The sequence below is a fragment of the Lissotriton vulgaris genome, chromosome 8, assembly GCF_964263255.1.
Source record: "Lissotriton vulgaris chromosome 8, aLisVul1.2, whole genome shotgun sequence".
NCBI classification, from domain to species: domain Eukaryota; kingdom Metazoa; phylum Chordata; class Amphibia; order Caudata; family Salamandridae; genus Lissotriton; species Lissotriton vulgaris.
This window is the reverse complement of record NC_141696.1, coordinates 284,495,511-284,508,964: the sequence shown is the minus strand read 5'-3', so window position 1 is coordinate 284,508,964 and position 13,454 is coordinate 284,495,511. Positions and strand designations below refer to the sequence as shown.

Genomic DNA, 13,454 nt, shown 5'->3' with positions numbered 1-13,454 from the left:
AGACATGGCTGGAACATCAATGCATTACCTTGGTGGTTCAATACTTGGCAGGTTCTCTGAACGCCAGGGCGGACTAACTCAGCCGCCGGTGCATGGTGGATCACGAATGGCGTTTGAACTCTGACGTGGCGCAAGGTCTCTTTCTGCAGTGGGGAGAGCCTTGGTTGACTCTATTCGCCACCGTAGAAAAAGCACAATGTGATCAGTTCTGCTTTTAGGAATTGCCAAGGCGGCACTCGCTCGGAGACGCTTTTCATCGTGAGTGGAGCTGCGGTCTGTTGTACGCCTTTCAGTCTATACCACTTCTGCCCAGAGTGCTGAAGAAGATCAGGCGCTACCGAGCCCAAGTAATTCTTGTGGCTCCGGACTGGGCTCGAAGAGTATGGTATTTCGAGCAACTCAATATGAGCATTGATCCCCCGATCAGTCTGCCTCTTCAGGAGGATCTTCTGTCGCAGCAGCAGGGAACGGTGCTCTACCCAAAACATGTCCAACCTCCACCTACATGCTTGGAGATTGAGCTGCGACAGTTGACACCTTTTGATCTCCCTCCTGAAGTCTGTGATGTCATTCTGGCAGCCAGGCGTCCCTCCACCAAAACGGTAAACACCTGCAGGGGGAACAGGTTTGTGGCATGGTTCACAGCAAAGGCTGTGGATCCTCTTTCTGAGGTTCTTCTTTTCCTTCTCTCTTTGGCCCAACAGGGCTCTGCTCGGGCACTATCAAAGGTTATCTTTCGGCCATCTCCGCTTTTCTACGGCTTCCAGATCTGCCATCTCTTCATAAGTCCCCGGTTGTTAACCGTTTCTTTAAAGGCATTATGCACATGTTTCCACCCTTGCCCTTAATCATGCCTTAGTGGGACTTGAACTGCGTTTTGACTTTTCTGATGTCTGCTCCCTTCGAGCCCCTTCATAACTGTCCTGTCCGTCTTCTCACATTGAAAATGGCTTTCCTGGTAGCTATCACCTCTGCCAGAAGAGTGAGTGAGCTCCAGGCTCTTTCTTCAAAACCTCCCTTCCTTTCTATTCATGCAGATAAGGTGGTTCTGAGGACCCGTCCTTCTTTTCTGCCAAAGGTTGTCACACCCTTCCACATCGGACAGACCATCACTTTGCCCACCTTTTTTCCGCCTCCACGTCCTTCAAGGGAAGAGGAGATGCTCCACCGTCTGGACCCAAAACGTCCGCTTGCATTCTATCTGCAGCGTACCCAGCAGTTCTGGGTGGATGATCAGCTTTGCATTGGTTACGTGGGCGCCAAAAAAGGTCGGGCTGTGCGCAAGCGGACCATCTCCCGGCGGGTCGTTTTGTGCATCAAAGCATGTTACTCCTTGGCCAAAAAGGAACCTCCTGTGGGGCTGCGTGCTCATTCAACCAGGGCAATTGCAGCCACTACTGCCCTTGCACGCAGGGTCTCCTTGCAGGACATTTGTAAGGCAGCTACGTGGGCCTCGCTGCATAAGTTTGCCAAGCACTACTGCCTTGACAGTCCGGTCCGGAGAGACTACTGCTTTGGCCGTTCTGTGCTCCGTGACTTTCTTGTGTAATCTTGTTCGTAGACCCACCCCCGGGTTTGGTAGTGCTGGGGTATCTATTCTAAGGTAAGGAATCGATCACTAATGTGTCTTTCAGATGAACAAGTTACTTGTGTAACGATATATCTGTAAGAGACATTAGTTAGTGATTGATTCCTTACCGCCCTCCCCATCCTCCCTGTTCTGTGAACTGATTACTAGGGTTAAGGTCATCCCCTTTTAAGTCCCTAGTTTTATGCACCAATTGCCAGTCTCTTGCATGGCTCTGCGTTTTGGCGCTGAATAGTTGTGTACAGAATAAGCCTAAGCGTAGTTCGCAAAGTAGCGCAACGCGTAGCTACGCAAAGTGCACTTTGAGCTACGCGTAGCCCTACTCGAACTGCATAATGCGCTGTTCGCAAGGATTGCACAGTTCTTGTCCGCACTGTGCAGTCATTGAAAACAGCATCTTGAACAGTGCGAGATCTCGTTTTCTACCGCTCGAGTAGATTTTTACTCTAGCTGCAGCTTTCTCAATGCGGACTGGTAGTTTCTCATCGCGAACATACGCGACCACTCGCATTAAGAAACCTGACCTCCCCGCATTGAGAATCTCGCCGGGAGGTTTATTTTCCATGCTCGCGATCACCAACTTGATGTTGCTGATCACGAACGAGTAAAAAGTCTCGCCGTGGTGTCATTTTGCTCGCTCGCTGACGCCAACTGGACGTTGAGGACCCCAAGCAAGCAAAAAATGACCGCTACGCATGTTCACACTGTATTACGTGCAATTTGCGTAGTGCGAAGTAGCGCAAACTACATGAGTGTAGCTTAGTTGTCCGCCCAGGGTTAGTACAGAACGAAGGTCAGCACGTATGGGTGGCGCCTAAGTACTCTCCGTGATGTCATCTCAGCACCTACTACTCCAGTGACGGACGTGGAGCCGCAGGACGCCACCTACTGGCACGCAGAGGTACTGCTAGACAGAAAAACTTTTCGGATCCAGCTTGACGCCTTGGGATATTCTAAGGTAAGGAATCTATCACTAACTAATGTCTCTTACAGATATATCGTTACACAAGTAAGTAACTCGTGCGACAATTCTCCAGATTCATTATACTGGAGTAAACTGTAAAAGTTTGGCACATTCTTAAGTTTCTGGTAGCAATATTTCAGGAGCATTTCCCTTCTTCCCTTAGCTACATCAGTACAATCCCTAAAGAGAATGACTTATCTGCTCTATCTATTCCCATGTGCCTTAACAAGCCTGATCAGTTTGGTTTAAGTAGGTGACCATATCTATTAATGCCACTGCAAAATGTTGAATTTGGAGTCTGTGCTGAGATGCTGATACACTACTGCGCTGCAAAGCTGTAAGGCTAAATTATTACTGTAACATATGCAGCAATACTGTCGGGCATTTCCTGCTATGCGACTGCAACTACCATAAGCTGCCAGTAAGAAGGCTTCCATAGAACTGCCTGTACCCTCCTCTCCCATGCTTGTTATTTTCAAGTGGACATAAAATCCTAGCCCTAAATATTGTGACTCGTGGTAGCTGCCTGATGAGTAGAACATAGTAGTTGAAATTTAAATTTTTAGACCGTTTTTTTAATGGTATTACTGCAGTACTGCACGCTTACCAACTCTGAAACCTCTTCTTACTGGTTTTACCTGGGGAAGCTCCTTTGCTCTCCTCACCGCTGCATTGCTGGCTGCAGAAACGGAGTGGGGCTCCATTGTACCACTGCCCATATACTGTAATCTCACAAGAATTTTAGCTAACATATGGCTAGTTGTGCTCTTAAAGTCTTCGAACTCAAACATATCACGAAAGGGGAATCTTGGCATACCACATGCTGTTTTACTTGTGGTCCCACTTGACAAAACAGTTTCTATATTTGTAGCCGAGCTCTAGTAAGCATAAATACTACTACATCACACTACTCTACAAAGGTAGTATGCTGTAATCGTGCATCTTTGGGTACTGTCACTCAAGGAGCTTTCCTTAGTAATTCAGGGATTTTGGTGGATGATTTAGGGAAAGCAGTGACCTTAAGGGAACAAGGTTTGGCAGTTATGGGAACACACCTTTTTTATGGTTAACTTTCCAGGGGATAACACTCTTGTCTGCATTGTAGGTGATTTCTTGATTAGTATTGGGGGTCACCCATTCGTCCCAAAAAGCCATTGGCTGGTGTGACGGATAAGACATGGTATGGTGTATGATGAAGGGGGTATGAGCACATTCCCTTCTTCAGACGCCAGTCTGCTTTTTGCTGTTTCCCCCACCAACCACCCCCTTCCCCATTGGGACTGAGAATGACGGTCCTTTCAATATGATGAGGGCTAGGCAATCTGAAACGAATGGTCATGAGTGACCTGGGAGAGGTTTACAGTTTGTTGTAGCGAAGAGATTCATATTCAATGTGTAGGCAAGTCATGTGGAGAAGTGTGGCTCACTGGTTAGAGGAGGCAGACCTGGAAGCAGAGATCAGCCCGGGACCAGGGTTCAATTCCCGGCTCGGCGGGGCTTGAGTCCCAAAATATCCACGGACTCGACAATTCTCACTCCGGTGCCTACTCGATGCACGGGTTCACACTCTGCGACTCTGGGCAATAGCTTGCTTAATCTCCACAACGGCCCCTCGCGGTGGGATGCCTGGCTTTCACCTTGTGGATACCCTGCTGGGGTTATCTCACAGGGGAATACCAGGACGGGTTCCCTAAGCAAGCGCTTATATACCGGGTCGGTGATTTGCGCTATATAAATACATGTACATTTACACATGTGAGATGCTGAGCTTTGCTGTTCTATAAATAGTGTAGATGTTGTGAAAAAGGAATAATGAGTGTTCAGAGCATTCTGACTTGGAGAGGGTCCAATTTGTCAGCCCCTTTCTGGAGTCTACCCTGTACTTGTGAGATCTAGTATGATCACGCTAGTGAAACAAAAAATGAGTTCCACTTCAGTCAGGGTAGGCTCACATTGTTTGGTCCTTGATAAGAAAAGAATGCAGATGCCATCTAGTATGGTTGTGCCAAAGCATGTCCCATCTTTACAAAACTTAATTACCAAGGACTGCTGTGAGAAAGTGCCCTCTTTCTGCATGGTGGCCACCTTGTTTTGCTGAACTGCTGATGTGCTGTGACTGAGTGTGCCCCTGCCAATCAGGTACCCAGGGCCTATGCTCTTTCCCTAAAACTGCATTAGAGACCAATCCCAATTGGTATTCTCTGGCCACAGGTCAGTCCCTGGTAAATGGTACCACAGGTACCCAGGGCGCTGTGACCAGGGAAGGCTTCTAAGGGCCTCAGCACTTATTGTGCCTCCCTTAGAGGCCCTGTACCTTTACACTCACACACTTCCTTTGCAGGCTGCATGTTTTGGTGCAGAACAAAGTGAAGAGTCGGTATGGCACACATCCCTGTGTGACATACCTAAAAATCCACTGCCCTGGCATAGATCAGTCACCCCTCTAGATGGTTGCACTATACCAGTGGTGATAGTAGAGGTGCATGAGCCCTGTACCCTTACATTGTCTAAACAAATTCTTAGACATTGTAAGTGCAGTGCTGCCATTAAGAGTATATGGTGCTGGGAGTTTGTCATCACAAACTCCACAGTACAATAATGGCTGCACTGAAAACTGAGAAGTTTGGTATCAAACTTCCCAGCACATTAAAAATGCACACATAAGGCATCTTGGAGATGCCCCCTGAAAAATGACTAGTGTCCAGGCTAAGTGCCTGCTTTCAGCTGCTTCCACCAGACATGTTTCTGGACCCCTGGGTCGAGAACCTGCTGCTCTCCAGGGACTGAAACAATGGACATCCTGGGACGAGGTGACAAGCCTCCTCCCCCCGGGATGGGCAGAGTCCACGAAAAGGGAAGCTTGAAAGGCTTGCTGCCTTTGTGAGCTTCCCCAGACCTTTTGCGGCTTCCAGCAACTGGTCTCCACCGGTTCTGAACCCCACTTTGGGCGGGAGAACCAGCGGGAAACCAAGTGAGGAAGGGAGGTGTGCTAACCTCTGCCAGCCCCACCCCTCAGGTGGGGTAGGGGAGGTGAAGCACAACTCAGTTTCCGCCCTCTTGCAGATGGGGAGAGACCCAGCGAACCAGGGTGAGGCTTATACCCCCCTCCCACTGGAGGGTGGCATAATAGTAGGTGTACCCATCCCAGGGAAGGCACTCATTGGTCCCAACCTTTTACCTACCTGTAACACCCCTAAGGGGCACCCCTGAACATTGCTTCCTCAGACAAGAAACTACAAGAAGAAAAGAAGGACCGAACAGCCGTGACGAAGCTAAGAAGAGGAGGACGCCCACTGACTTGGCACGGCCCTACCGGCCTGTCCCCACCTCGAACCTGCAGAAGCGAAATTCCGGTGTGTCCTGCTGCCAGTAGCCTCAAGAACCCTGAGGACCTGCCCTGCTTTCAAAAGAAAAGACTGTCTCCCATGAACACCGGATTTGTTAACTCACAGACTCAAGGTCTGGCAAAGTCCGCAGGTTTGCACCACTCTGCACCCGACACCCACGGGCGAGTACGAGTGGCCCAACACCACGAGGAGGTCACTCCGGCGATCCTGACCTGAGATCCGGTGACCCCTGACCTGCCTCTAGCCGGCAGCCAATGCCTGCAGTCTCAAACCGGATGATCCCCTGCCAACAGCGACCAGGAGCTGGTAAGAAGATCCGACCCTAAAAGACACCCCTGCACCCGGCGCCCCACAGCCTTGTGTGCCCCAACAGACAGTGCCTAACCAACCCCCAACATCCCTACTTACCTCTCCAAGTGGTGGTCGCACCCAGAACACCTTCATCCCCGAGCCTGCAGTGTGTTTGTAAACCGGAGACTCCCCATTGAAAGCTACAGGGCCCCAGATGCCAAAACAGGACTCTACACCCGGCCGCCCCAGTGCTAGTGATGGTGAACCTTTTGTGCTGGCTTGAACCTGCATTTGCCCTGAGATTAAGTCCAGGAGCTTTGTCCCACATCCTTGTGGCCTGCACGTAAACAGCCACCAACCGGAGGCCCTCTGTCCCGCACTGGATAGCAATGTGTCTCCACACACTGCACCCGGCTGCCCTAGCGCCGCTGAGGGTATATCAAGAGTGCATCCTTTACCCTGGGGAACCCATGAGTCTACCCCCCAGAATACCAACTCCCACAACCGAATACTTACCTTTTAACCGATAACCCTATTTTCCTCCAAAGAATAACATTGACTGTTTTCTGTGAACTGTTTCAAAGTGTGGAGTTGGAAAATCAATAAAAAGTCTCTAAAACTGTAACAAAATAACCAAAACTCTTTTACTTGCTTGTTTACAGGAAATGTCCCAGTGCAGTATCCAGGTATACTGCACTGTGTAAGAAAAGTAATCTGTAAAGTAGTCTACTTGACAAAAAGCCAATACAAAGTACATGTACAATATTTCAAAGCATTGCATTACTAGTAGTTCTACTGTAATCAAACCAAAAGTTTATACACAACTGCAATGCAAACTGTGTACAAACTGTATTACCGCTGCAAAGTACTTATTACTTGCCTGCGCCAGGCTTGCTTGGTTCTAGGAAATAAATGGCGAAAAGAATATTTTTACACAAAACCAATTAGTCTGAAGTTCAGTTTTTGAGTGTGTGATATAATTTGCTGATTGAGTGTGTACAACAAATGTTAACACTACCCTCTGATAAAGCCTTACTGCTCGACCACACTACCATAAATAGAGAGTAAGGTGCGATCTACTTTTACCTCTGCCTACCTTTGGGGTTCCACTGGACCCTGTGCACACTACACCTCACATTGCTATAGTATATACAGAGCCAGCTTCCTACACCTGCTTCATCTACTGAACTTCCAAAGCAAGAGCTGCACAACCCTGTACCCCAACCATATCTAGCTATAGATGGAACCCTCCTGTCTGTGCTGTATTGCCAGATGTCATGATCTCAAGTGTCATGACCCCATTGTGGATTTTTTGGGACATCATTCCCTTGACAGTGCTCTCTGGGGGAGCAGTGCCCCCTTGTTCACAAACCTTTCAAACTCTGTATCAAGTGCTGTAAGCTGGATTCCATATGAAGATGTCTGTGATGAACTTCTGCTGCAGTTTTTTATTTGCAGGTCCTTTTAAAGAGCAGGTCTGAATGTATGCTGCCTAAGGTAGCCTGGTATACAACACTAGTACGCTATGGCTTTTTTAACTGGTGTACTTCAATTACTATTACCAAATAGAAACATTGTTCAAGTATGTCTAGTGCTTCACATTTATTTAGTTCACAGTCCTCTGTTTTTAATTGCACCCCCTGTTTGAGGCACACTTTTGATGATGGCAGTCCTAAGTTGCCCCAGCATCTATCCTGCATATGTACTGTACATTGCATATGTTTTCTACAGTTGCAGACAACCATATGTATTACTTTTGTATTCTTTCTAACAGCAAGATGTAAGTGAATTCACACACAAACTTCTGGACTGGTTAGAAGATGCCTTTCAGATTAAAGCAGAAGAAGAAGAAAGGTAACCTAACAAACATATTTTATGAATGTAGCTTCCTATTTTAAATCAATAGATTGCAAATGTTGATTTTCAAAAGACTAATATTCATCTAAGTACATTTTTGTCCTATAGAAGTTTTAAAGATGAACACAACCTGTCTTTTTATGGTTAGTTCCATAATTGTTGTCTAAACATTTAACAATAATTTGTGACAATCTTAATTTTTATTTTTTTAAGTTTAAAAGACTGTTTAATTTTTTTCCAGTCATACACAGTTACATGAGCATCAACAGTAGGAATGGAACAATAATTGGTTTTACATTGGTGGGATTTTTTAAACCTTCAAGTTACATGCTAGTAGTTCTTTCTCATGTTGTAAGTCCAGGCCCGAATACTTGCCGTTCTAGTGAGCTCCTGTGCACCACATAACACATTCTGAAATGAACATTCAATCAGTTTACAGTTCCATCCTCCCTCTCCCAACTGACCTATCCCACCATTTCATCTGCAATAGCATTGATTTCAAGTCCTACAGGTACCAAGACTGCAGGCCACTCGCACTCCATCTCCCCGCGATATACAATGGCATCTCCCCCATCTCATCAGAGCAATCTCCTGTGTCTCATATGCATTAATGTAGTCACACCAGTTTATGGGGGGTTGCACAGATGTGCAATCAGGTAGCATGTTAGCGGAGCCCATATATCCCTGGGCCTGGAGGCTATAGGCAACAATTCAGCATATGTTGCAAGCCTCTCCTGGCAGATCATCAAATCATCGATCAAGCTCTTAAATTTGGGTTCCCGCCCCCTCCCCCAACGACAGACCACTCTTCTCTTAGCCATGAGTAGCGCTAGGGCTACAAATGTGCGGTGCTCAGCTCGTAAAGTCTTAACATAACATAACAGGGCCATCAATGGGGTAGTGTCAACATGCATATTTATCGTCAATGACAGAGCCTGAACGACCCGTTTCCAGTACTCTTATATCCCAGGACATTCCCACGCCAGATGGAGAAAGTCCGCACCTTTGGCCCCACACCTATCACATCTATCCGAGTCCCTTAGACCAGATCTATGCATCTTTGCAGGCGTGTAATACAGTCTGTGTAGGAATTTATAATGAATTATACAGAGCCTACTGCTGACCGAGACCTGTTCAGTCTGCGAACAGAATTCCCAATGATCATCAGTCAGGGCAATGCCCAGCTCGCCCCCCCCCTCCCCTGTCGAAGCCGGATATACAAAAAAGTGTCCATCGGGGTCTGCTGTGTATTCTGGAACATCTATTCCAGAGTTCGGGTTGGGCCATTATGGAATAAGTCCCCTAGGTGTCAATATTTGTACGTTTTTTAAAGTTGTGGAATATAGTTTCCTGCAAGAGAGGCATGCTCGGTGGTACGTTAGAGGCAGCAACGGAGAGTAGAGCATGGATGTGCCCAGCATACGTCCTATGCATTGCCATGCGGAAATCGTACATGTAAGGGTCGTCGGCATCCTGTCCCTAGCACTCACATTTTCATATATGACGCCATCTACAGGTGTGGGGTGCACTAGCCAGTGTTCTGCGGCAACTTGTGGCATGTATCTCGGTTGTGTTACCCAAAACCAGGCATAGTGGATTTGCGCACTCATGTAGTATAATTCTAAGTTTGGTACCCCAAACCCACCCTGTGAGTAGTGCCTAGTCCGCATGCTCCACTGCAGCCTCGGCTGTTTACCTCCCCACACTAGGCGTATCAGTTCAGTTCTCAATGTTTTGAAGAAAAAAAAAACGGGATAGTATAGTATATTGAGAAAGAGATAAAGCAGCTGGGGGAGTATCACCATCTTAATCAAGGATGCTTGGCCCACCATGGAAAGTGGTAAACCTATCCATCGGGTAACATATTCAGTTATGCGGGTCATGGTCGTACCATAGTTCAGTTTAATGAATTCCCCCCCCTATCCCTAGTAACTCGTATCCCCAGATATATTCTAAAGGGTAGTCCAACGGGAAGCGGGTTGTTGCCGTTGTTAGTGGAAAAATATTTGACTTCCCCCAATTGATTTGTATTCCCGATAATATCCCAAATACTATAAACTCCCTAAGCACCGGTTTCAGATTCTAATGTGGGTCACGAATGTAAAGGGTGATGTCATCCGCATAGAGAGAGACAAGTATTTGACGCAAATTGCATCTAAGGGCCTTATCATTGTGGTGTTGCTGCAGTTTTGCCGCCAGCGGTTCCACTGTGATAGCAAAAAGTAACTGGGAAAGTGGGCATCCTTGGCGGGTGCCTCTAGTGATTTGGAATGTTTGCGAGACATGCCCATTAATCAAAACTTAGCTCTCTGCAAATGGTATAACAGCTTAATCCACGAGAGGAAGAGGGGTCGGAAGCCCATTCTGAGCATCACACCAAAAATATAGTCCAACTCTATGGAGTCAAAGACCTTTGTGGCGTCTTAAAAAAAAAAGAAACTGCAATCATAGGTAGGTCTTGGGAAAATTGTTCAAGATGGCGAATAGTGTCCTCAGATTATGGGAGGTGGCCCGTCGGGGCACAAACCCAGATTGGTCAGGAAGGATCAAGGTCTCCATCAACAGTCTCAGCTAATATTTTCGCATGACAGTTAAGGAGGGACAACGGCCTATAGGAGTCACATTGTTGTGGCGGTTTACCTGGCTTCAACAATGAAATTATGAGGGCTTCCCTCAGAGGCCAAGACTCTACCCATTTCTAATGATTCCTCATATACCTCACAATGAATGGGGGCCATTAGGTCAGTATATGTTTTGTAGAATTCTACTGGGATGCCATCAGTCACAGTGGCCTTCCCGGATCGCATACTCATGATGGCTTCCTTAACATCATCTAATTCAAAAGGGGCGCATAGGAATTTCCTCTGCCCATCGCTTAGCCAGCCAGCGCCACGTCCCCCAGAAAATTGTCCAGATCCAGAGCATCCACTCTTTTCGTGGTGTAAAGCAGATGATAATGGCGTGTAAAGGCGTTAAGAATAGTGGTCGTGTCTCTATAGACTGTCCCGTCTAAATCCTCAATTTGCAGTACATAATTAGCACAGTGAGGTTTTCTAACTAGTTGTGCCAGGACCTTACCTGGTCGTTCACCTTCTCCATAACTCCTAGCTACCCAATATTTGCCCTGAAACCGCACCTCTTTGTGCCATGTCCATGTACTCTGTGAGTGTGTTTCTAAATTTAGCCTGGGCGTCTCCATTTGGGCCCACTGCCAGTTCCTCTTCCAGTGCCTTGAGCTCTAGCTCCAATTTTCGAATGGAGTGGAGTATATCTTTCAGGACCCTAGAACCTTTCGATATGCAGTACCCACGAATCGTGACTTTAAATGCCTCCCAGATGATTTTAACACTGTCTACTGAGCTTTTGTTATGTTCAAAGAATTCCTGTATTTCTTATTGCAATTCCTCCTGAAATAGTGTCAAGTAGGATAATCGCATGTAGTTGCCACCCACTTCGCGGCGTGGCAAGATCCCTGGAAGAAAACGTGAGCAGAACTGGGGCATTATCTGAGTACGTTCTAGCCAGTTGTCTCACTTGTGATAACGCAGGGGCCAATCCTCGAGAAACCAACCAATAATCGAGCTGTGCCCATGACGCTGCCTGTGCCGTGTAGTGCGTGCCCTCCTGCGTATTAGGGTGAATGTACCTCCATGCATCAGTCAATTGGTAGGTGTCTGTAGAGTCAATCAGAATCACCTGCGATTTAGTGTAGTGCTGCAGAGCAGGGTGTGATCTATCCAGCCTTGGGTGAAGCATGTCATTACAATCATCCCCCCAAATAATGTGAGTAGAGCCAACTTCCAATATTTTGGCCCACAGTGATGTCAAATAGCCCGGGTCGTCAGTATTTGGCACGTACCAGCAGGCCATCGTGATTGATTCAGACCCTAGTCTCCCCCACAGTATTCAATAGCGGCCCTGTGGATCGCATGCAGTGCCCGCTAGGTGGAATGGTACCCGCTTCTTTATGAGGATTGCTGTTCCCGGGGCGTATGTAGAGTAAGAGGAGAATACTCTATGTTCCGCTCATCTACTTGCAAAGTTGTTAGATATGTGGTGCGAAATGAGTTTCTTGTATCATAGCTATGTGCACTCTGTGCCTATCTAGATAAGCCAATATGTGCCTCTTTTTTCGTGGGTCCCCCAGGCCTCTAACGTTCCACGTCATAACATTCAGGGCCTCAGAACTTACACTAGGCTCACTCCCAGAGATCTCGCCCTATTCAGTAAAATATAAATCTAATTCTCCCCAGACCACTTGTCCAGAAACTTTCGCCGTTCCTCCTGTACCATGGGCGTACGACAGAGTATGCTTACTCCGCACCGCCCTCAGGGCCATGTCGCAGTCTCTATAATTCAAAAGACTCGCTATTAATTTGTGACAATCTTCAGTACAAGTTGATATTATTCGACCTTGGTGGTTTTAACAGGAACCATCAATTTCTTGTTAGATTTGGCATTGTCTTTTGAGTTTTCTGCTGTTCAGCATTCTTGTGGTAACATTTTGTATTTATTTTTGAGAGAACTATATCCTTCCTACTTTTGTTTTTCCTTTAATCCCCGTTGAACAGCTTTTTTCCGCCTTGAAACAATATTATACTATAATGTTTTGACCACTGAAGCGAGTTGCATTTTGTGTTTTGACCTGTCTGCTTATTTGCTTTGCATGTCAAATTTGTATTCTGATGGTATAAGTTGAATAGGACAGAAGTTGTGCAGCATCTCTTAAACAGTCAGTAGTCTGTGACCAATTCCCTACACTATATGCATGTGCTCCGAATAACTGTTTTGCAGCGTGAATCTTTCTGGATTCACTATGCTGTGCATATTCCGCGGTCTTGTGGTTGGGTCCGGATTCGTAGTCTTTTCTTTTTTTTTTTTTTTTTTTTCGTCGCCCAGGTGGGCGTCGGCGTCGCCCCTCCTTGGGTGTATTTCCGTTGACTTCGGCATGCTTCCTGCGGAAGCTCCCACCCTTGGGCGCCATCTTCAGATTCTTTTTTCCGCGGTCGGGTCTGGATCGTTCCAGTTGGGCTCCAGACCTTTTTGGAGAAAGTACTAGGAAAAGATTGAAATTAAAGAAGATATCGAAAGAAGAAGACTACAAAATACTTCGCCGACCACTGACCAGCGAAAGGAAGGAGAAATCATCGAGGACTTCGACGACCCCGCGGCCAGGGAGGTCTAGACACTCGATGATGGACAACACGCCGTTCAAGTTCTGCCCTAACTGCCACCACAAGTACGCGCAGAAAGACCAACACCCGGTTTGCAACCTTTGCTTACCGGTGGACCACAGAAGCGAGGACTGCAACGCCTGCTCTGCCTTCGCCCCGAAGACCCTTCGTGTGAGGATGAGCCAGAGGGTAGCGCACGCCACCCTCCAAGGAAAAGCCCCGACGCCATCGCT

General features: G+C 47.1%; 1 protein-coding gene across 3 annotated transcripts in view; it reads left to right on the top strand.

Moving 5' to 3' along the window:
- The window catches only part of USP25 (ubiquitin specific peptidase 25), a 469,204-nt gene that overhangs the window by 151,129 nt on the left and 304,621 nt on the right, over window positions 1–13,454 (top strand). For all 3 annotated transcript variants that reach the window (XM_086934051.1, XM_086934050.1, XM_086934049.1), the window contains exon 8: window positions 7,965–8,044. In XM_086934051.1, coding sequence (XP_086790177.1) covers window positions 7,965–8,044 — 80 coding nt within the window. The remainder of the gene's footprint in view (window positions 1–7,964; window positions 8,045–13,454) is intronic.